We start from the raw sequence: 24,317 nt of genomic DNA on the forward strand, positions 1-24,317 counted from the left end.
CAGCGGTGATCTGTTCTTTTTAATTCCCCCTCACGTTTCCAGTATCGCTGTTGATATCTTTAGGGCGCAGAGATGAGGGACGTGACCGGATTCCTACAGCTGCAGCAAAGCCAGAGCTCGGCCCCTGAGACAGCGGCAATTTGGCACCGGCTGGAGGAGCTTTACAACAAGAAGTGAGCGGACACACAGCATTCAAACATCCATCCATCTATACATACACACAACATTCATCCATACACACAGACACACACACACACAAGTTCAGACACACACACACACAACATTCATACACACACACACAACATTCATACACACACACATAGACAAACACACACATCATTCATCCATACACACCGACACACACAAGTTCAGACACACAGCATTCATCCATACACATAGACAGACACACACACATCATTCATACATACATACATACATACACACACACACACAGACACAGACACACACACAGGCACAGGCACACACACACACACAGGCACACACACGCACACAGGCACGCACACACACACACACAGGCACACACACGCACACACACACACACACGCACACACACACACACAGGCACACACACACACACAGGCACACACACACACACAGGCACACACACACACACAGGCACACACACACACACAGGCACACACACACACAGACATACAACATTCATCCATACACACAGACACACACAGCATTCATCCAGACACACACAGCATTCATACACACACAGCATTCATACACACACAGCATTCATACACACACAACATTCATACACACACAACATTCATACACACACAACATTCATACACACACACAGCATTCATACACACACAGCATTCATACACACACACACAGCATTCATCCATACTCACAGACACACAACATTCATCCATACACACACACACATAGACACACACAATAAATATATATATATCTATATCTATCTATATATCTATCTATCTCTATCTATATATATATATATATATATATATATATATATATCTATCTCTATGAAATGTGGTTGTTATATGGTTTGCATATTTTTGCAGGCTTTGGCATCAGCTGACATTGCAACTGCTAGACTTTGTGCAAGATCCAGAGTGCTCTAAAGGAGATGGACTCATTAAGGTGAGCATACATCCGGAATCATTCTCTCGTAAATACTAGCGACACTGACACAAACGTTCTTGCTTTTTTAATCATAATATGTCAGACACTGTGAGTAATGTTCATTTGCTTCTGTGACTTTTCCCTCAAATGCATTTGGGGTTCCCTCTGCTTTGTTCCATTGATATCTGCAGAGGAGCTAAGATCCCATTTCATTAAAACAAACTGCAGCCTCTTAACTTTTGTCTCTCCACAGATATACGAGAACTTTATCAGTGATTTTGAGCACAGGTAGGATGAAATCAGTTTTTTTTTTGTCTGGCCCTTTATTTACTGTACTGTTGGCCTATGTTATAATTTTTTCTGTCATCTTTTTTTTTTTCATCTTCAGAATTAACCCATTGTCTTTGGTAGAAATCATTCTGCACGTGGTCAGACAGATGACAGGTAAGAATGCACAGACACATTGCATTTGTAGATATGGAAGTCATTTGGACCTGCTACTGTCCCTTTAAATGCAATGTGCCAGTTATAAGTTTTGCTAAGCAAAAACTGAGCTCCACACATACCGTATATATATGTCCATTTGCTTCAAAAGTGTTTGAAACTATAAAAGAAATGATAGGATGAGGTTGTCCATTAAAGTAGAATTTATCCCGTAATAAAAAAACCCTCCCCCTACCCTTGGTAGACCCTCCTCCCCCAAGGCAAATGCCCCTAATTTTTTTTACTCACCCCTCCGTGCAGATTCTGGCCTCGGAGTTCACAGCAGCCATCTTCTTCTTCTCCGGTAATCTCCGTGTCTTTACGGCATTTTCGGCGAATTCGCAGTTGGAGTAAGTTTCCAGTACTCAACAACTGCTCATGAACTGAAAGTCACGAAAATTACGGAATTTTCAGTAATTTTCGCGACTTTCGGCGCATGCACAGGGGTTCGGGACCGGAAATTTACTCCCAACTGCGAATGCGGCGAAAAAGTCAGATGAAAGAAGATGGCTGTCGTGAACTCAGAGGCCAGAATCTGCACGGAGGGGTGAGTAAAAAATTAAGGGCATTTGCATGGGGTTGGCAGGCTGGAGGGGAGGAGGGAGGGCGGTCTACCCAGGGTGGGGGGGGGAGTGTTTTTTATTTTTTTTATTTTATTATTACGGGTTGAATTCTCCTTTAAAGAGCAGCTTGTTACATGGAGGACTGTTTTGATTGTGCTCATACGGATCAGGAAGTAGAATGTGACTTCAATTGCAGTTTTTTAGATGTTGCCCTGTTCAGGCAAAGAGTATGTTCAGCACAGGCCCTATTAGCTAAACTAATGTTGGAAAAGAGGGTTTATGCTCTAAATTCAAAATGTGATAATACTGACATAAGCTATATGTCTCTCCTCTGTAGATCCCACAGTGGCTCTGAATTTCCTGGAGAAAACTCGGGAGAAGGTTAGTGCTTATCTTTTATAATGATCTTGTACACTAGATTAGCTGTAAACTGGTTTATATTATTTAAAGGGATACTGCCATGGGAAAACATGTTTTTTTTTTTTCAAAACACATCAATTACTAGAGCTGCTCCAGCAGAATTCTGCACTGAAATCCATTTCTCAAAACATCAAACATGTTTGTTTTTATATATTTAATTTTGAAATCTGACATGGGGCTAGACATATTGTCAGTTTCCCAGCTGCCCACACTCATGTGACTTGTGCCCTGATATGAGTCCATGCAGAAAGCTGTGATCTGTGTTCTGTAATGATTGTAGGTCAAAAGCAGTGATGAAGCCGTGATACTGTGCAGGACAGCCATCGGAGCCCTAAAACTGAACATTGGAGAGCTGCCGGCCACAAAGGTATGAGGATGCTTGATAATGCTAAAGGTGCCTCATATGGCAAGGGACTTGAATATCTGGTAAATAGAACTGCATCAAAGAACCAAGCAGCACAATGTTGGGCAGCTTGAAGGGGATGGAGGAGAAAGCAAATCGTCCTCCTCTTAAACTTTATTGAACTTCTTCTTACATAATGCACTTCCACTTACAGGATAAGAAAATAAGACTCCTCATTAGGTTACAATGATCCCTCAGCTTTCACTTGTAGCAGTGGCGTCCTATTTTCTAGAGACGACCTATATATTGTCACTCTTAGATGCTGGAGGGCCCACCAGAACAGGTGGCGTTTGATCTTTCCAAGCCGTAGTTGTTGTTTTTTCTGCACCCACAGCAAGACCACCAGTTCAGGTAGCACATAATTTTTCTATATAGTCAACCGCATATTTGTAGGCTCAACTTCCCACGGTTATTGAACAGTTGTGCTGAAAAAAATTAAATAAAATCCTGATATATGTTGAGTGTGGCATATTGTATTCCTGGGCACAATGGCACAGGAAATTTGGATAGAGGGTCTCCTTTTCCTGGTATGTTGTATTAATTTTTTAGAACATTCACTTACATTTAATTGGGTACCAAAGAACATTCTCCAATTTGGATAGAAAGTCTCCTTTTCCTGGTATGTTGTATTAATTTCTTAGGACATTCACTTACATTTGATTGGCTACCAAAAAACGATCTCCCATTTGGCTAGAAAGTATCCTTTTCCCTGGTATGTTGTATTAATTTCTAAAAACATTCACTTACATTTGATTGGCTACCAAAGAACATTCTCCCATGTGTTCTATGAAATCGTTCACTTCAGCATTTGCAACTTTCTTCCTATGCTCTAGGGATTGTTTGGGTGAGAAGTGATCAGTGGACAGCAGATTGTCTGACTGGAGCAATAAACTTCATCTTTTCATCTTTAGGAAACCATTGAGGCAGTGGAAGAGATGTTAGGCTCACTCCCTGGTGTAACCTCTGTGCACAGCCGATTCTATGACCTCTCCAGCAAGTATTATCAGACAATTGGAAATCATGCCTCTTACTACAAAGATGCATTGCGCTATCTAGGTTGCACAGATCACAAGGACCTCTCTGGTAAGATAGATACTGGCCAGAACCTTAAAGGGGAACTATTGCAACAACAAAATTTATATTTTAGCTTCAGCATACTGAAATAAGACACTTTCTAAATACAATCAATCAAATTTTCTGTACCATTTCTAAAATAATCAAGTTTATCTTCACTATTCCTCTCTCAGCAGCTGTTTCTCCTCATTCTGTCTTCATTCAGGAGTTGGGTGTCAGATGAATGATCCAATATATCTTATAGGAGGGCTCCTTTTGCCTAGAAGATGTATTAGAGCTCACCAGAAATCCTGTCTCTCTACATGCAGAATTTGTGCAAAAGGCAGTTATTTTGTTTGTACTAATATTTGAGTGAGCTCTAATACATCTGCTAGTAAAGGGAGCCCCTCATAAGATATATTGGATCATTCATCTGACACCCAACTCCTGTAGAAAGAGAGAATGAAGAGAAACAGATGCTGAGAGAGGGATAATGAGGATAAACTTAATTATTTCAGAAACAATGCAGAATTTTTAATTGATTGTATTTAGAAAGTTTATTCAATATGAGGAAGCTTATATTAAATTTTCATTTCATGGCACAGCATGTTGGTTGTTTTGATGACCTATGTGTTGTTGCCTAATAATTAATAAGGGACTGCTAAATGTCACCTTGTGCTGTTTCCTTTTAGTCACAGAACAGCAAGACAGAGCCTTTACCCTGGGACTGGCAGGTCTGCTGGGAGATGGAGTCTACAACTTTGGAGAGCTAGTAAGTTTCCTGAAAGTAACATTACAGCTTATGTTTTTGGCTCTGGGCTTATGTCCTAGTTATATAATAGAAGATACATATTTGCTTTTATAGTAGAGTAAGTCTGTATTACCTGATTTAGACTGGAAGAACATTGGATAGTGATGCACTATATATATATATATATATATATTGATAGGTAACAGATTATATTATAAAGACAAATGATTCAGTAAAACTCTTTGATCTCCTAAACAGCTGATGCATCCAGTACTGGAATCTCTGCGCAACTCTGACCGGCAGTGGCTCATAGACACTCTCTATGCCTTCAACAGCGGCAACGTGGAGACTTTCCGTGCACTGAAAACTGCTTGGGGACAGCAGGTATTTTTCCATATGATGGGGGGTTTGTTACATAAAAAAATGCTACTATTTATCTTCCATTTATATTCTCTTACTTTAAAGGGATACTGTCATGGGAAAAAATTTTTTTTTCAAAATGAATCAGTTAATAGTGCTGCTCTAGCAGAATTCTGCACTGAAATCCATTTCTCAAAAGAGCAAACAGATTTTTTTATATTCAATTTTGAAATCTGACATGGGGCTAGACATATTGTCAATTTCCCAGCTGCCCCAATTCATGTGACTTGTGCTCTGATAAACTTCAATCACTCTTTACTGCTGTACTGCAAGTTAGAGTGATATCACCCCCTCCCTTTTTCCCCCCAGCAGCCAAACAACAGAACAATGGTAAGGTAACCAGATAACAGCTCCCTAACACAAGATAATCTCTGCCTGGTAGATCTAAGAACAGCACTCAATAGTAAAAACCCATGTCCCACTGAGACACATTCAGTTACATTGAGAAGGAAAAACAGCAGCCTGCCAGAAAGCATTTCTCTCCTAAAGTGCAGGCACAAGTCACATGACTGGGGGCAGCTGGGAAATTGACAAAATGTCTAGCCCCATGTCAGATTTCAAAATTGAATATAAAAAAATCTGTTTGCTCTTTTGAGAAATGGATTTCAGTGCAGAATCCTGCTGGGGCAGCACTATTAACTGATGCGTTTTGAAAAAAAACATGTTTTCCGATGACAGGATGCCTTTATGGAGAAGGAAAGCTACCAAAGCAGTGTATTGCCAATAGATTAGCCACAATAGTGCAAACTATAACACTATATTTATTCTGCGGAATGCTTTACCATACCGGAGTAAACAGCCCTAGATGCATTGTAAAGGAAAAGTATACATTATTATAACACACATAAGGTACAAATTGGAAGCCCTATTTCTAGATGTTTTTAATAGTGTCATTGCCATTGGACTGTATTTTCTGGTTTGGATTATCTCCTTGTTTATTCCATGCACAGATCCATTCCTTTTTTTGCTTTCTTATAATTACACATATAAGTAGAAGGTGCAATGTTTCTTGCCTGAGTCAAGTTATGTCCATACACTATCACCATCTTTTGTAATGTATTTTTATCTATGGTTTGGCTCTCGCGTTTAATAAAAAAATTGTTTTCTTAAATTGACTACTTACTGTGTTCTGTTTTTAGCCTGATCTTGCTGCTAATGAACCACTTTTGCTAAAGAAAATCCAGTTACTTTGTCTCATGGAGGTAAGGCCAATGCTATTGTAGGTTGACTATAAAATTTATACTGGCATGTATTACTTTAGTATTCCCCAGAGTATGAATGTGTTTACTGCAATCTCCAGCAGGTGGGGGAAACCCACCCAGTTACCAAGTAAAAATAGGTAGTTGGGCTTTGTTAAAATGGCTTCTCCTCATATAACAGCTTCAAATGGTCTCACAGGTGTGCAAGGTCCTTTACAGGCAGACATGTGAGTCTAAAGGTGGCTGTACACAGATCCGCTGGTTTATCACAAAACAAGTGAATCTCTCCCTGATATGCCCACCTTGAGGTGGGCAATATCGGGCTAATCCGATCGTGGGCCCTAGTGCCCAACAATCAGATTATAATGAAAGGTGTATGGGCGGATTGTGGGACCGCATCAACAGACAAATGCGGTCTGCGATCTTACCCCTGCCCGATTGACACCTGGCTGCCTCTTGGCCAGATATTGTTTGGGGAAGCCTGTCGGAGGGCCCCATACACATGCCAATAAGCTGCCGACTCGGTTTGTCGGCAGCTTTTATCGGCCCGTATATGGCCACCTTAAGACATATTTTCCATACATTCCAGCACACTCCTCAATATGCTGTACTTTAATGTACTGAAGTCTGAATAGAAGGTTGTATCTTCAAATTTGCAGCAATTGACTATATTTCCGTATTCTTACAATATTATATTAAAAGGGAACTATCACAAAAATGAAAATTTAAAATTGGCTTCAGCATACTGAAATAAGAATTTCTAAATACAATAAATCAAAAATTCTGTACAGTTTCTGAAATAATCAAGTTTATCTTCACTATTTTTCTCTGAGCATCTGTTTCTCTTCATTCTGTCTCTGTGCTGCCCGTTCTCCATCTCGTGTCCTTCCCTTCTGTGCAGCCTGCTTTCCCTCCAGTGTCCTTCCCCTCTGTGCCGCCCGCTCACCCTCCCTCCCGTGTCCTTCCTCTCTGTGCAGCCTGCTCTCCCTCCCGTGTCCTTCCCCTTTGTGCCTCCCGCTCTCCCTCCCGTGTCCTTCCCTTCTGTGCAGCCTGCTTTCCCTCCCGTGTCCTTTCCCTCTGTGCCGGCCGCTCACCCCCCCTCCCGTGTCCTTCCCCTCTGTGCAGCCCGCTCTCCCTCCCGTGTCCTTCCTCTCTGTGCAGCCCGCTCTCCCTCCCGTGTCTTTCCTCTCTGTGCAGCCTGCTCTCCCTCCCGTGTCCTTCCCCTCTGTGCCTCCCGCTCTCCCTCCCGTGTCCTTCCCTTCTGTGCAGCCTGCTTTCCCTCCCGTGTCCTTTCCCTCTGTGCCGCCCGCTCACCCTCCCTCCCGTGTCCTTCCTCTCTGTGCAGCCCGCTCTCCCTCCCGTGTCCTTCCCCTCTGTGCTGCCCCCTCTCCCTCCCGTGTCCTTCCCTTCTGTGCAGCCTGCTTTCCCTCCCGTGTCCTTTCCCTCTGTGCCGCCCGCTCACCCTCCCTCCCGTGTCCTTCCTCTTTGTGCAGCCCGCTCTCCCTCCCGTGTTCTTCCCCTCTGTGCTGCCTGCTCTCCCTGCCGTGTCTTTCCCTTCTGTGCAGGCTGCTTTCCCTCCCGTGTCCTTCCCTTCTGTGCCACCCGCTCACCCTCCCATGTCCTTACCCTTTGCTCTCAGCCCAGCCTGCCAACCCTCTCTCGCTCACTTCGGGGGCCCCAGGTCGCAGTCTACCAGGACCATGATGTAGATCTACTAGTAGACCGCGATCGACGTCCTGGGCACCCCTGACTTAGACTAATGATTGGATGCTGGGAATAGTAGTTTACTGGGGGGATAACTAGGGCAGAAGGCACTTACTGGTTAGAACAGGTTGGATAATGTTGTTTGGTACTTTAATTATCCCATTCAATCTACCCCTCTCTGCTTAGATGACCTTTACACGTCCTGCCAATCACCGCCAGCTCACCTTTGAAGAAATCGCTAAGAGCGCACAGGTCATTGTTAATGATGTAAGTATTAACACAAGCTGGGCTTCTGTAGCTCGTTTATATATTGAGAGTTTACTTTTTAATCATTCTTTCACTCTTGCTGACCATATGTTCTCACTAAACTGCCTCCACCCACTTAGCCTTATGGCATGTGCCTCTAATATTAATGAATGTGTTAAAGCAGGTACATCTGAACGAATTTCAGTTGTGTGTTTTGCAATGAAAATAAAGTACCTGTTCATTTAATGCACTTTATAAATGTGTCAAATTGTATGATTGAATCAGTGAAGGCAAATCACCCCCTAGAGATTAATTTCCTCTTACCAATTAGTTACTAAAGTGCAAGTAAAGGCTTGGATTGGCAGTTTACTGATACAGGGCTGCTGTATTACTGCTCAAGCATAATCTTTATGCTGTCAGATATACCCTCTGATATCCCAGCTCTTTGGTTATCTGCTTTCCACCCCACTGGTCACATCATATGAAAGTCTGGCTCCACGCATGGTTTTTTGGGAACTGAAGTGCAGGTGTAGGCAAATAAACAAAGCCTAGAAGCCAAACCAGGCAGCTAAATAATTTGATATATTTGGGGTCTAATTTTGTCTGAATATGCTGCTGGATCAAGGAATTCGTACAACACATCTGTTCCATATTATTGCCAGTCTAACCCTTTACTGTTTGTGTGCTAACCTTTAAATAGTTAAGTATGAGCATTGCTAATATTGTACACGGCCATGCCTTTTCCAAGTACAGGTATAGGATCGGTTATCTGGAAACCCATTATCCAGAAAGTTCCGAATTATGGAAGGGCCATCTCCCATAGATTCCATTTTATCCAAATAATCCACTTTTTAAAAAGTGATTTCCTTTTTCTCTGTAATAATAAAACATTGTACTTGATCCAAATTTAAGAGTCGGCCAGATTCAGGGAGCTTAGTCGCCAGGTGACAAATCTCCTCTTCTTCGGGGTGACTAATCTCCCTGAACTGCCTTCCACCGGCTAAAATGTAAAACGCTTGGGGGCAGGCACTTGGAGGGCTTTGTTTTCCGAAGTCGCCCGAAGTTTCCTCATGAGGCAATTACAGAGGACTTTTGTTTTCCGAAGTCGCCCGTAATTGCCTCATTAGGAAACTTCGGGCAACTTCGGAAAACCAAGCCCCCCGAGTGCCTGCTCCCAGGCGGTTTTCATTTTAGCCGGTGGAAGGCAGGGTAAAGCAGATCGGGGGGAGATTAGTCACCCCAAAAAAGAGATTTGTCGGCTGGAATCTAATCTCCCAGAATCAGCCTGTGTGCCCCGACCCTAAGTAATCCTTATTGGAAGCAGATCCAGCCTGTTGGGTTTATTTCTAGTAGAGTTAAGGTATGAAGATCCAAATTACAGAAAGATCCGTTATCTGGAAAACCCCAGGTCCCAAGCATTCTGGAAAACCGGCAACATCGGTTATGCTTTACATTCTTTCCTACCTGCTCTCTTGGCATCAGATCATATTGTGAAAGAGCTTTCCATAATGCAGTAACCCTTTCCCTGCCAATGAAATGAAATTTAAATTACCAGCGGATGTAGATCTCCATGTTCCATTCAAATGAATAAAAGAAAGTGTTGTGGTTCCAAGCAGCCGCTGGCAATGAATTGAGTTAAAGGTACTGTGGTTTTCTCTAGGTGGAGCTTCTGGTGATGAAGGCCCTGTCAGTGGGGCTGCTCCGGGGCAGTATTGATGAGGTAGACAAGAGAGTGCACATCACTTGGGTGCAGCCACGGGTCCTAGATCTACAGCAGGTAAATATCTTTCAAAGAGGTTTAAGGTGGCCTAAAGATCCTATTGTACTAATAGAGGATTCGTACGATTTTCGGACCGTGTGTGGAGAGTCCCAACATTTTTCGTCCGGCGGTGATTGGACAGGTTTGATTTTGTCCCGTCGGAGCCCATTGCGCTCTCATCGTAATCCGATCGTTCAGCCATAGGGTCGAACGTTCAGATTACCCCCGATATAGCCATACCCGTTAGTGGCATATCGGGGAAAGATCAGCTCGTTTGGCTATGTCCCCAAACAAGCGGATCTTTGCGTCTATGGTCACCTTTAGTAAATAATAATATTGTGTGTGTTTGTTAAGGGGAGCAGGACTAATGTCTGCAATTGATTCTAGAAATTAGGTTCGGGTTTCGGCCTTTTTCAGCAGGATTCAGATTTGGCCAAATATTTCTGCCTGTCCAAACCGAATCCTAATTTGTATATGCAAATAAGGGACGGGGAGGGGAATTGCATGACTTTTTGTCACAAAACAAGGAAGTAAAAAAAAAAAATGTTTTCCCCTTCTCGGCTAAATCTTTCGCAAAGGATTCTGGGGTTCGGAAGAATCCAAAATAGTGGATTCGCTGCATCCCTAATTTTTGTATTAACATACATCTGCCAGGAAAGGGAGCCCCACTATAAGATATATTGGATCATTCATCTGACACCCAACTGCTGCATGAAGACAGAATGAGGAGAAACAGATGCTGAGAGAGGAATAGTGAAGATAAACTTGATTATTTCAGAAACCATGCAGGATTTTTAATTGATTGTGTGTGTGTGTGTGTGTGTATATATATATATATATATATATATATATATATATATATATATATATATATATATATATATATATATATATATATATATATATATATATATATTTCCACAATTTATATTATATTAAAGGGGAACTATCATAAAAATTAAAATTTAATATAAGCTTCATCATGTCTCTCTACATGCAGAATTTGTGCAAAAGGCCGTTATTTTCTTAGATTTTGTTTGTACTGGAATCAGTTATTTGAGTGAGCTCTAATACATCTGCTAGGAAAGGAGCCCCCCTATAAGATATATTGGATCTAACTGTCAATTAATATCTGACACCCAACTGCCGCATGTGAGAGAATGAAGAGAAACAGATGCTGAGAAAATAAACCTGATTATTTCTGAAACAATGCAGATTATTTAAATCATTCTATTTGGAAAGTTTCTTACGTCAGCATGAATTTTCGCAATAGTTCCCCTTAACGGCAACAGGACAAGGGGAAACCTTATAGCAAGGGTCAGGTTTTATATATTTATTATTATTATTATTGTGGCCATCTTGTTCACTCCACTTTATATCATCTGCATGGCAGAACAGAGACCTTGTGGGGACGGAGTAGCCTTGGAGAATCATTGCTTCCTGCTTTACAGGGAGCATAATTTTTATGTAATATAATTGATTTCTAGCACAAATTCTGACTGCATGTATTTCTTTATTTTAGATCAAGGGAATGAAAGACCGCCTAGAGCACTGGTGCACAGACGTGAAGAGTATGGAAATGCTTGTAGAACACCAAGCTCATGACATCTTGACGTAAATCTCTCTTCTCTGTATCATAAAGCAGAGACTACACCTGTGCCCTCTCCATTAAGGGACGCCGCTTTCAGTGTAGGGGGAGGAATAAAGGAGTAAAATGGGAGCAGCCTGGTCCCACCTGATGTTTGAAACATCTGACCTGTTTTATTTGTGGCTTTTTTTCAATAGGAAACGGCCTCTTTGTTATAATATGGGATGTGTGTCTGCACCGAGATCACAACAAGAAATAAACCATTTCTGTAAATCTCTTGTTCTTTTTCTGTATTATAGCGAGTGACCTCAAACCGCACATATTGGGTATAGCCATTCTCTCTTGTACTGGGGCTTAACCTGCAGTGTAATTTGCAGTCAGTATAATTAAAGGAGAACAAAACCCTAAAAATAAGTGGCTAAAAATGCTATATTTGATATACAGCTTGTCAATAGCAGCAATGATCCAGGACTTCAAACTTGTCACAGGGGGTCACCATCTTGGAAAGTGTCTGTGACACTCACATGCTCAGTGGGCTCTGATTGGCTGTTGAGAAGCTAAGCTTAGGGCTCGTCACTAATTATCCAGCAGAAAATGAGCTTCCCTGGCTGTAATATAAGCCGATGCTACAGGTTTGCTGATTATTCAATTCTGATGCTAATTGCACTGGTTTCTGTGCTGCCATGTAGTAATTATGTGTATTAATTACTAATCAGCCTTATATTGTGACATTTCTATTCTATGTGTACTGTATATTGTGAGTGGCTCCCTAAGCTCAGTAAGTGACAGCAGCACAGAGCATGTTTATAGATGCAGTAACATCACGGAGTGGAGCAGATAGGTAAGAAGATAGGTTGTTTCTTTTCCTGCATGTACATACAGGCCAATTAACAGTCAAACAGAAACCGTTGCCGTCTCCATTAGGTAATCTTCATCATCTTCCATTGGTTGAGACTTGTCGCTTTCTGTTTTTTATTCCCCGCGGTAAATGGCACTGTTGGAGTCTGTCTCATGCACGCACACCTCATACAGCAGCCCAGCCGGCAGCCTCTTCTGCAGCTCCTCCCAAATAAACACAGTTATGTTTTCCACAGTACTGCAGGGGAGAGACCAGAAAAAGCAATTATAAATAGGTATAACCTGTCTATGAATGTCATTTCTGATGTTTCCCTTACAAAACAGTACAGATTCAGCCAAAGAAATTTACAAACTGCCGTTTTCTCTTCTTTATGATGAGGCACATTTATCAAGGGTCGAATTTCGAATTCATGTGAGTTTTTTAAACTCCCATAAATTAGAAATTCGACTAGTCGAAACTTATTAATAAAATCAAAATTTTTAACAGGCTGTTGTTTCTCCTGCTCAATGTAACTGAATGTGTCTGAGTGGGACCTGGATTTTACTATTGAGCGTTGTTCGAAGATCTACCAGGTAGCTGTTATCTTGTGTTAGGGAGGAACTCCACGATGCGGCTGGTGCCGACACGCTGAGTTTTCATCCAACAGTCCGATTAATGTAGTTCTTACCTGCAATTTCTTCTTCACTTCCTATTATCTTAAAGGGATACTGTCATGGGAAAAAACATTTTTTTCAAAATGAATCAGTTAATAGTGCTACTCCAGCAGAATTCTACACTGAAATTAATTTCTCAAAAGAGCAAACAGATTTTTTTATATTCAATTTTGAAATCTGACATATTGTCGGTTTCCCAGCTGCCCCTGGTCATGTGACTTGTGCTCTGATAAACTTCAATCACTCTTTACTGCTGTACTGCAAGTTAGAGTAATATCACCCCCGTCCCTTTTTCCCCCCAGCAGCCAAACAAAAGAACAATGGGAAGGGAACCAGATAGCAGCTCCCTAACACAAGATAACAGCTGCCTGGTAGATCTAAGAACAACACTCAATAGTAATAACCCATGTCTCACTGAGACACATTCAGTTACATTGAGAAGGAAAAACAGCAGCCTGCCAGAAAGCATTTCTCTCCTAAAGTGCAGGCACAAGTCACATGACTGGGGGCAGCTGGGAATTTGACAAAATGTCTAGCCCCATGTCAGATTTTAAAATTGAATATAACAAAATCTGTTTGCTCTTTTGAGAAATGGATTTCAGTGCAGAATCCTGCTGGGGTAGCACTATATTCTGCAGAATGCTTTTTCCGATGACAGGATCCCTTTAAGAACATCCGTCGCGTCACATGGTGACGTGACGGCAATCGTGGAGTTCCTCTCTTAGGGAGCTGTTATCTGGTTACCTTCCCATTGTTCTTTTGTTTGGCTGCTGGGGGGGGAAGGGAGGGGTTGATATCACTCCAACTTGCAGTACAGCAGTAAAGAGTGATTAAAGTTTATCAAAGCAGAAGTCACATGACTGGGGGCAGCAGGGAAACGGATTTCAGTGCAGAATTCTGCTGGAGCAGCACTATTAACTGATTCATTTTGAAAAATTTTTTTTTTCCCATGACAGTATCCCTTTATAGGAACTTTAAACGGTGCTTCATCTCAAACAGCAAAAAGTGGTCACAAAAGAACCTTATTTCTGATTACGCAACATGTTTATTGCCGTGAGACTCACCTAACAACATTTTGGAAGTAAGGCACATCTTTATCCACATTTTTATGGTCCAGGGGAACTGTGATGCATTCCTGGGAGAGAAGAGGGTTTATAATTAAACATTTCCTGCTAGGTTTTTGCAGTCTGTGTTTAAAGGTCAGTCTTTGCTTTTCTGAGCACTCTTGCAGTTTATATGACACTCTAAGACGTCTCAAGAGCCAGGGCCGGAACTAGGGGTAGGCAGAGTAGGCACATGCCTAGGGTGCAAAGCTGGGGGGCGCCAGACACGTACCTCCTCTGCCCACTTTCCCTAATCCGGTCCCCTCTCTGCCCTTTTGGCGAATGTGAGCGTTTGCTCTGTTGCACTAGTTCTACTCTCACTGGTGTGCATGCGTGTGCCTATTTGGCTGGCCAGGCCCGGCACTGCTCTGAGCAGTTTTACAATAAGTTTGAGTGGCTATATATCTCTTTTAATAGCACACTTTCTATCAGGCCACACTTGACCAGTCCTGTATGTCAAGTTACCGTCCTGTCTCACTGCCACCGATTGCTTCCAAACTGCTTGAGCGTATAGAGTTCTCCCATCTTACTCACTTTCTACACACCCATGATCCGATGGACCCTCATCAACCTGGTTTCCGGCCTGTACACTGAGACTGCTTTGTGCAGAGTTACAAATGATCTCCAGTTTGCTAAAGCCAAAGGTCACTTCTCCATCCTTCTCCTCCTTGACCTATCATCTGCATTTGATATGGCTGACCACTCTCTCATGCAAATTCTGCAATTGTTTGGTATCAGTAACCAGGCTGCATCTTGGCTCTCTTCTTACCTCTCTAACTGTTCATTCACTGTTTATGCCAAATAACCTCATCTCCAGTTCCACTTAGATCAGAGACACACGGGGAGATTAGTCGCCCAGCGACAAATCTCCTCTTCTTCAGGGCAACTAATTTCCCCGAACTACCTTCCCGCCGGCTAGAATGAAAATCACCAGCGGGATGGCACTCGGAGCGATTCATTTTCCAAAGTCGCCCGAAGTTTCTAGCCGGCGGGAAGGTAGGGGAGGGCAGTTCGGGGAGATTAGTCACCCAGAAGAAGAGGAGATTTCTCATCGGTTGACTTAATCTCCCCGAATCTGCCCGTGTGTCTCTGCCTTAAAGGAGAAGGAAAGACTTCTTCCACTTGGGGGTGCCAAATGTTAGGCACCCTCAAATGATTATATTAACTTACCTTACCGGTACTCCTATCGGCAGAAAACTACACCGCCCGGGGTTATTACAGTGAGCACCACGGAGCGATCCACTTATATGTAATGTAACCATACTTTTTATTTATGTGATGGTATTTTTATATTTATTTGTACTTATTGTAATGGCCCCCTGTTTCTTCTACTAAATGATTGTTCTGCTGTACAATGCTTTGCCCTCAAGGAGTACTATACAAATACAAATATACATAAAAGGTGGCCATACACGGGCCGATAAAAGCTTGCGACAGACCAAGTTGGCAGTTTATTGGCCTGTGTATGGGGCCCCCCCTAGGGCCCACGATCGGATCAGCCCAATATTGCCCACCTCGACATCTCCAAACGAGCGGATCTCTCCGTGTATGGCCACCTTTACTTACCTCCATGTACTGTTTCAAATCAGTAAGGTTCATAACCATTCCAGTTATGGGGTCAATCTGAAAGAAGGAGCACAAATATTTAAATTGTTAGGACATAACTTGTTTTTAGGTCTCTGCAATGGCATCCCTACCTACATCTTGTCTTGCACAGCCCTCCTAAATTCTGTACTGTCTGTTGTCATCAGTTATAATGAGTGCTCAGTCGTGTCATATAACCAATGATCAATGATTTGACATGTTAAAACACTATATGTGTAATATTTATACGCAGGTCATACACAGTCTAATAAAAGCTGCCAACTTGGCCTTTCCAGAACAAGTTGGCCTTTGTAGTGTGTCTTCCGATCAATGTCTGGCCGAATATTACCCTGCAGGTTTGCAAGACTGCATCTGAGCATTGATGCTAAGGGGTTACCCATAGGCCCCCTTATGATCCAATTTATGGCCTGGGAGCCAAACGATTGGCTCAGCCTGATCTGATCCACTGCATGGGTTGCCAAATCCTGCTGCTCTATCACTGTATGGCCAGCTCTAACCTTGTTGGGATTCTTCACCTTTGTGCATTGTTGCCTTTTGTGTGCATAGGATTTCTGTGAATGTGGCCAGTGTGTGTGCCTGAGATCTAGCCAAACCCCGTATGACAGATACTTGGTGAGATTAATACTCACCTTTCCCCGGACTGTGACAATTGCTGAAAAAGTCAAAGAAGGAGAATTTTAAGATCAACCCATTGTTTACATGGCACTTACATCTGCACCATTAGCTCTTCCTTATCACCAACAATTTTTTTTTTTTGCTTTCCCCCCTCCTCACCTTTGTAGTTGTGACCATGGCCATTAGGGTTGTTGCACTTTCCAAATATTCTTTTGTTTTCTTCTTCGCTCAGAGAATTGCTGCAAAACATTAAAAGGATATTGTCATGGGAAAACACGCATCAGTTAATAGAGCTGCTCCAGTAGAATTCTGCACTGAAATCCATTTCTCAAAAGAGCAAACTGATTTTTTATTTAATTTTGAAATCTGACATGGGGCTAGACATATTGTTAGTTTCCCAGCTGCCCCCAGTCATGTGACTTGTGCTCTGATAAACTTCAGTCACTCTTTACTGCTGTACTGCAAGTTGGAGTGATATCACAATGGGAAGGTAACCAGATAGCACAAGATAACAGCTGCCTGGTAGATCTAAGGGTAAAGGTGGCCATACACGGGCCGATAAAAGCTGCCAACAGACCGTGTCGGCAGCTTATTGGCCTGTGTATGGGGCCCCCCGACGGGCTTCACCGGTCGACATCTGGCCGAAAGTCGGCCAGATCTCGATCGAATGGGACAAAAAATCCCGTTGGATGGCGGCCGCATCTATTCATTGATGCGGTCCCGCGATCCGACCATCCATTACTATTCGTTAGGATCCGATCATTGGACATCGCCAAACGAGCGGATCTCTCAGTGTATGGCCACCTTTAGGTCACACTGGGCGTTTCGGGGAAATTTAGTCACCTGCCGACTAATGGCCTCGTCTTTGCGGTGACCAATCTCCCCGAACGCCTTCCCTCACTCTTGCGCTGGCTAAAATGAAAAATCACGGGCGCTAAGCACACACGGCGATTCGTTTTCCGAAGTCGCCCGAAGTTGCCTCACGAGGAGCAGCAGTTGGTTGTCAGATATTCATTGATCCAATATATCTTATAGGGGGGCTCCTTTTGCCTAGAAGATGTATTAGAGCTCACTCTATTAAACTCACCAGCCATCATGTCTCTCTACATGCAGAATTTGTACAAAAGGCAGTTATTTTGTTAGATTCTGTTTGTACTGGAATCAGTTATCTGAGTGAGCTCTAATACATCTGCTAGGAAAGGAGCCCCCCTATAAGATATATTGGATCTAACTGTCAGTGAATATCTGACACCCAACTGCTGAATGAAGAGAGAATGAAGAGAAACAGATGCTGAGAGAGGAATAATGAAACAATCGTTCCCCTTTAATAAATGAAGCTGAAGCTGGAACACTAACCTGTGAAGACGATGGCTTGCACTGAAAGACAAACGGCGTGAAATCTGGATGATACGAGGCTCCGGGTGCGACATTATTAAGTCACAGTTCTGCATATTAAGAATATTAACGGCGGCCAAACCACTACACACTGTACTGTGTCTGTGCTACACAAACTGCTCTTCTCATCTGCTCTTTGATCAGCAGCCAGAGGGTAGGCTTACAATCCAGGATTCTGATTGGCCGGCAAATCTGCTTCCTTATTGACATAAGCAGTCTGCATCCTGGCTTACTGGCGTCATGTGATCCTAAGGCTTTATTCTCCCTTTAATTCTGAGAAATCACCAACCAGCAATGCTTTTAATTAGGTTACAGTAATAGGGAAGGACAAGTATCGGGCCAGCGATCTCACTGCTTTCAGTGGCTGCTTTAATAGATGTTCTCTGGAAAATGCAGTACAGATATAGGATCCGTTATCCGGAAACCCGTTATCCAGAAAGCTCTGAATTATGGAATGGCCGTCTCTCATAGATTCCATTTTATCCAAATAGACCAAATTTTTTTTTTTAAAAAAAAATGATTTCCTTTTTCTGTGTAATAATAAAACAGTCGCTTGTACTTGATCTCAACTAAGATATAATTAATCCTTATTGGAAGCAGAACCAACATATCGGTTTTAATTAAAAGAAGAGCCATCGCAAAAAATTAAAATTTAATATAAGCTTCAGCAAACTGAAATAAGAAAATTTGCCGGCATCAAAAAAATTTGACGCTGGCGACGGTTTCGATGCCGGTGTCGGTTCTGACGCCGGCGCCAATTTAGACACTGGCGATCATAAACGGACGCCCATTCACTTTAATGGGTGCTGGCGTCAACTTTGACGATGGCGCCCATTTTTACGCCTGCAACAATCAAAATAATAATTTCGCAAATTTTTTGCCAGTTTCACGAATTTCCCACGAATTCGTGACGAAGCTAAAGGGGACAAATTTGCCCATCACTAATTGACAGTTAGATCCAATATATCTTATAGGGGGGCTCCTTTTGCCTAGAAGATGTATTAGAGCTCATTCAAATAACATCTAACAAAATAACTGCCTTTTGCACAAATCCTGCATGTAGAGAGACATGATGTCTGGTGAGTTTAATAGAGTGAGCTCTAATACATCTTCTAGGCAAAAGGAGCCCCCCTATAAGATATATTGGATCTAACTGTCAGTGAATATCTGACACCCAACTGCTGCATGAAGACAGAATGAAGAGAAACAGATGCTGAGAGAGGAATAGTGAAGATAAACTTGATTATTTCAGAAACAATACAGAATATTTAATTGATTCTATTTAGAAAGTTCCTTATTTCAGTATGCTGAGGCTTACATCACATTTTCATGATAGTTCCCCTTTAAAGGAACAGTTAATTGCCTTCATTTGAACAAAATACAGGAATATTAACAGGAGAGGACCTGTTTCGGTACAAAAGCATTTGTTTGTTTTTTTAGATCTTGCTACATTATTTCAATACTAAGAACCACCAGGGCAGAGAACAACCGACGCCTTTTAATCAGACCCGTGCTAGATGTAAAAACACAGAGGTGGGGGATTTATTTTTAAAAAGTGTCAGTTTACACCTGAAATTGCACTTTATACATTGTAGTTGCAGCTGTAAATGTATCTTTTTAGACATCATTTTCAAGGTTAATTGAAAGAAATAGAACTTAAAGAAGTGTAGAAACAGCTGTGAAATCAAGGAGTAGGGGATGTAGCTCAGTGGTAGAGCGCATGCTTTGCATGTATGAGGCCCCGGGTTCAATCCCCGGCATCTCCACTTTATTGATGCTTTTATTAAAAAGAAAAAAAAAATGTTATTTATATTCATCTTTCTTTGTACATTTTATGGTTGTCATGCACCTCATGCTAAATATTAGGCCATCTACAATAAATCTCAACTGGCTATTTTTTCCTAGTAGCGGCTTCTGCTCACCTGTCTTCCTTCTTTCACCTCTGCAGCCTTGGACTTTATTAACTTTAACCCACTTCTCCTATCATTCAATTCCTTTGACGGTCTCATCTATAAATTATAATTCTGCTTAATCTTTCAATCCCTGTGGTTACGCTTAACTCAACCACAATATTTTGTCTTGCAGCGACATCTGCTGGACAATTGTTGGAATTCCCAGATAAAAGTGCTTTAAAGAGTTTTACATTCATTTCATTATTTGCTGTTGAGTAACTTTAGTTATTTGCCATTTTTTGACCAGTTCTAAGTGGACTTAGAGTTGCCAACTGGCTGGTAAAAATAATGGTTGATCCCACTGTTATTTATAGGGAAAAAAATAAATATAAAGGAAGGCTGGTATTTTTTTCCGGAAAAGGTGGCGACCCTATGTGGACTGTAGGATCTCATTTTGCTTATGTGGGCTTCTATAGGTACTTTAGATTGTCAGCTCCAATGGGGACTCATGTGAATGATGTACAATCTCTGTAAGAGTCTGGCCACATGAGCAGATTCAGGGAGATTAGTCGCCCCAGCGACAAATCTCCTCTTCATCGGGACGACAATCTCTCCGAAACTGCCTCCTGCCGCACTTCATTTTTCGAAGTCGCCCGAAGTTTCCTCGTTTTCCTCGGGGAGATTGTCACCCCGAAGAAGAGGAGATTTGTCGCTGGGGCTACTAATCTCCTTGAATCTGCTCGTTTGGCCAGACCCTAAGGGGCAAATTCACTAAGCGCCGAAGCGCCGAACGCTAGCGTCAATTCGCTAGCGTTGGGCATTTTCATTACTGCGCAAATTCACTAACGAACGCTGGCGTAGATTCGCTAGTGTTACTTCGCACCCTTACGCCTGGCGAATTTTCGCATTGTACTGAACACTACCTTTTACGCTAGACTTCCTTCGCCACCTCAGACCAGGCGAAGCGCAATAGAGTAGATAGGGATTGCTTCCAAAAAAGTTCAGATTTTTTCTAAGTCCCAAAAAACGCTGGCGTGTTTCCTATATTATGGGTGAAAAAGATTGAGAATTTTTTTGGGGCTCCCCTCCTTCCCCCCTACATTTCCTGACTCATGGCAACTTAACTATACAGTGGGCACATGTGTAGGGCAAAATAAACATTTTATTTGATGTTTTGAAGGTTTCCCAGGCATTTGTAGTGATTCTATGTATTCCTCCATTGAAATTTGAATTTGGCGCCGTATGCAAATTAACCTTCGCTATCGTAACTTCGCTTCATTTAGCGAATCAACGCTAGCGCAACTTCACAACCTTATGCTACCCCTGTGCGCAACTTCGAATTTTAGTGAATTTGCGGAGCGCTGGCGAAACTACACCTGGCGAAGTGTGGCGAAGCGCGGCGAAGTTGCGCCTGGCGCAACTACGAATCTTAGTGAATTTGCCCCTAAATGTGTGGAATATGTTGCCACTATATAAATAAAAGGCAATAAAGTGACTTTCTGGCTAATAGACTCTACAGCATCGGAACAATGTACCACTGTGCCAGTGTTGTAGATTTTGGGTTTTCTTTTTGATCTGTGCCTGGTAGTATTATAAACTGACTATAAAGTGCTGAGAGATATGCCAGGCAATATTTTATTTATTACATTTTTCAAAAGGAGATCCGCCTAGAATTTTAAAATATTAAAGGAACAGTAGAAGCGGAGTTTCGGTAAGTTATTTCTTAATAAAGATTTTAACGTTTTATTTGTCTTGGTGTTTTTTTTTCACGATGCATACTAATACATTTTTGAAAAGTTTTTTTTGATGTTACTGGTCCTTTAAAATTCGGCTTTTCACTCTAACGCGCATGCACAGCCGCGAGAAGATGCCGGAAGTGGATCAGTCCGTGGCGCTCACTGGAATAACCCCGGCCCGGTGCAGTTTTCTGCTGATAGGAGCACCGGCTCGGGGTTTCAGGTAAGTCAATATATTCACTTGGGGGTGCCTAACATTTGGCAGCCCCAATCGGTTAACGACTTCCCTTCTCCTTTAATGAGCAACTTTCATATATCTTGGTACAATAGGTCAACTTACTAACGTTTTGGGGCCACAAATTGAATTTGCTATGGGGCCCAGTAAGAGCTTTTTATGCCACGGACTACTAGCTAGTGTTCGAGAAACCTCTCTTTAGGTTTCTATACCACTATAGTAGTGGGGAGATCAGGGCTGGCCTTAGGCCTATTGGACCAATTGGGCCCAAAAGGGCCCCGCACCTCTGGGGGCCCCGCACCACAGGGCAGCACAGATAATATTTCCCTCAGAACATGATGCTGCCTGGCCTGCCCCCAACTTTGAGAGTCCAGCCCATCCCCAAATCCATAGGTCCAGCCCACCCCCAACTCTGATAAACCAGCCTATCCCCCAACTCCATAGGTCTAGCCTGCCCCCAACTCTCATAGGCCCAGCTTTCCTCCAACCTTGATAGGCCCTTCCTGCCCCCAATCCAACCAAGCCTGCTCCCAAGCTGAATCGGCCCAGCCCCAAACTAATTGGCCCAGTCCACTCTCCTATTTCCTCCCTCTCTCTCTTACCCTGTGTGCCCCTATTATGTGCCCCTATTTCATCCCTCTCACTCTCTTACCTTGTCTGCCCCGTTCCTTTCTATTTTGTGCCTGTATGCCCTTATTTTCCTAAATACTTGGTGTGTCAGTAGCCAGCAACACTTTGTCTAGGGGCCCCGCCAACATGGTCCCAATTGGGCCCCACATTTGATAGGATCACCCATGGGGGAGATATAGTAATCTACATATGCTGTGTACACAAAGAGCATTTTACACCGTGGGAACTTGAGAAGTTTCCAATAAATATTTAACTGCAATTGCTTGAGTTTCACTGGCAGAGAAAGTATTCTTGAAGGGAGGTGGGAATGACAGCCACTGTGACCCTCACGCAGGGTGCCCTTACACCATTATTGTGACCATCTCTGATCCCTGCTCCTGTTTGAGTTGTGCTCCATGAGACTCTCATTACACATGAATTGGTGCGCATTACCCTGGATTGTAATACTCTCTTGCTGATGGTAACCCTGTGGGAAGCACTGATCTGCTCCTGGTGGCTTTGTGGACTACTGAATTCTAATGGGGGGCTCTGTGCCGAAGGGGGCCTCTGGTGAGGGTGCAGATGAGCCTTTGCCCGAGGGTGCAGAAGAACAACTGAGTACCGGTGATGGCATTTTGGAATTTAGTGGTCGTAAGATGCCACGTCTTCCAGCATCCATCTGTAACCTGTCTGAGAGCCTTAATAAGCTTTACTTGACTGGAACGATGATAACTGAACTGCCTGATGACTTTTACCAACTAGAAAACCTGCGAACACTGGCACTAGATGCCAATAGACTGGCAGAGTTGCCAGAGGCTGTGTGCTCCTTGCCAAAGCTTGGTCGCCTGTATATAGGGGCCAACCACCTGCAAGGACTTCCTATGTCCTTCGCAAGACTTCAGAGTTTGCGGATATTATGGATTGAACGCAACTTTCTATATCACTTTCCACGGGTGCTGTTGAGTTTGCCCGGGCTGCGCTGTTTACAGATGGGGGATAACCGCATGAAGAGGCTTCCAAGCGAAATAGCAACTGCCATGCCCGGACTGAAAGGCTTCTGGTTGTATGCAAACCGCTTCGACAGGGTCCCCAATGCTCTCCTGCGCTTACATGGCCTGGAAATTCTAGATCTTGACAAAAACCGCATAACGGAATTCCCTGACATGAGTAGAATGAAGGGACTGCGTTTGCTCGCTTATGACCACAACCCTGTGACATCGCCACCCAAGGTGGCAGCGACTGTGACTTTAGTAGGAGAGGGCGCTCAGGAGTTTATGGAAGAGCGGGAAGAGCAGAGAAGACAAAGGGAGGAGGAAGAACAAGAGGAGAGAGAAAGGGAGCAGCAGGAAGCAGAGAACAAGGAAGCTGAACAGGGTGAGGAAGAAGGGCAAGAGGGACATGAAGAAGAACTTTATGAGAGGGAAGAGGCTAAGGAAAGAGTGGAAAACCCCAATGATCACTATTACCCAGAGTATGAGGAGGAGCAGGACTACATGGAGGATGAAGAATATTATCCCGATGAGGGACGGTATTATAACCAGTGGTAGAAATAAGCATCATCAGCTGGGGAGGAGGTTTAGTGATGTAGGAACATTAATGGCAATATAAAACCAGCCATAACATCCACAGATGGGGCAATCCTTCCTGAATATGGATGTATTTTGCCTAACTACCCTTCACCCACTAGGAAGCCTCAATTTCTTTAAAACTGCTTATACGATTGCATTTCTGTGCTTATAATAACACAGAAAAACATATAAGTTAAAGCAATATATCAGTGTGAGGTGACATTATCTATCTATCTATCTATCTATCTATCATCTATCTATCCATCCATCTCTCTCTCTCTCTCTCTCTCTCTCTCTCTCTCTGTCTCTCTCTCTGTCTCTCTCTCTCTCTCT

General features: G+C 42.8%; 3 protein-coding genes and 1 non-coding gene across 4 annotated transcripts; 3 read left to right on the plus strand and 1 right to left on the minus strand.

Annotated features, from left to right (window-relative positions):
• On the plus strand, window positions 1-11,987 carry psmd13.S (proteasome 26S subunit, non-ATPase 13 S homeolog). Its single transcript, NM_001094267.1, is given in 13 exon segments — window positions 1-173; window positions 1,065-1,143; window positions 1,379-1,413; window positions 1,514-1,569; window positions 2,509-2,552; window positions 2,872-2,958; window positions 3,906-4,077; window positions 4,740-4,819; window positions 5,057-5,182; window positions 6,358-6,420; window positions 8,308-8,388; window positions 10,028-10,144; window positions 11,649-11,987. Coding segments are annotated over 13 exon segments (1,137 nt in total). The 5' UTR covers window positions 1-72; the 3' UTR covers window positions 11,745-11,987.
• A 410-nt stretch (window positions 11,988-12,397) lies between these two features.
• Window positions 12,398-18,106, minus strand: pts.S (6-pyruvoyltetrahydropterin synthase S homeolog). Its single transcript, XM_018260109.2, has 6 exons — window positions 17,906-18,106; window positions 16,709-16,788; window positions 16,564-16,586; window positions 15,896-15,952; window positions 14,291-14,361; window positions 12,398-12,810 (listed from the first exon to the last, which is right to left on the minus strand). The coding sequence occupies exons 1-6, from the start codon at window positions 17,998-18,000 to the stop codon at window positions 12,687-12,689; spliced, it is 450 nt and encodes a 149-aa protein (XP_018115598.1). The 5' UTR covers window positions 18,001-18,106; the 3' UTR covers window positions 12,398-12,686.
• A 1,532-nt stretch (window positions 18,107-19,638) lies between these two features.
• On the plus strand, window positions 19,639-19,710 carry trnaa-ugc. Its single transcript has one exon. It is a non-coding gene; the product is annotated as a tRNA-Ala (tRNA).
• A 3,245-nt stretch (window positions 19,711-22,955) lies between these two features.
• On the plus strand, window positions 22,956-23,963 carry lrrc10b.S (leucine rich repeat containing 10B S homeolog). Its single transcript, XM_018259807.1, has one exon. It carries the CDS (start codon window positions 22,956-22,958, stop codon window positions 23,961-23,963), a length of 1,008 nt encoding a protein of 335 aa, XP_018115296.1.
• The last annotated feature ends 354 nt before the right edge of the window (window positions 23,964-24,317 follow it).

Source organism: Xenopus laevis, chromosome 4S, assembly GCF_017654675.1.
Source record: "Xenopus laevis strain J_2021 chromosome 4S, Xenopus_laevis_v10.1, whole genome shotgun sequence".
Lineage (NCBI taxonomy): Eukaryota > Metazoa > Chordata > Amphibia > Anura > Pipidae > Xenopus > Xenopus laevis.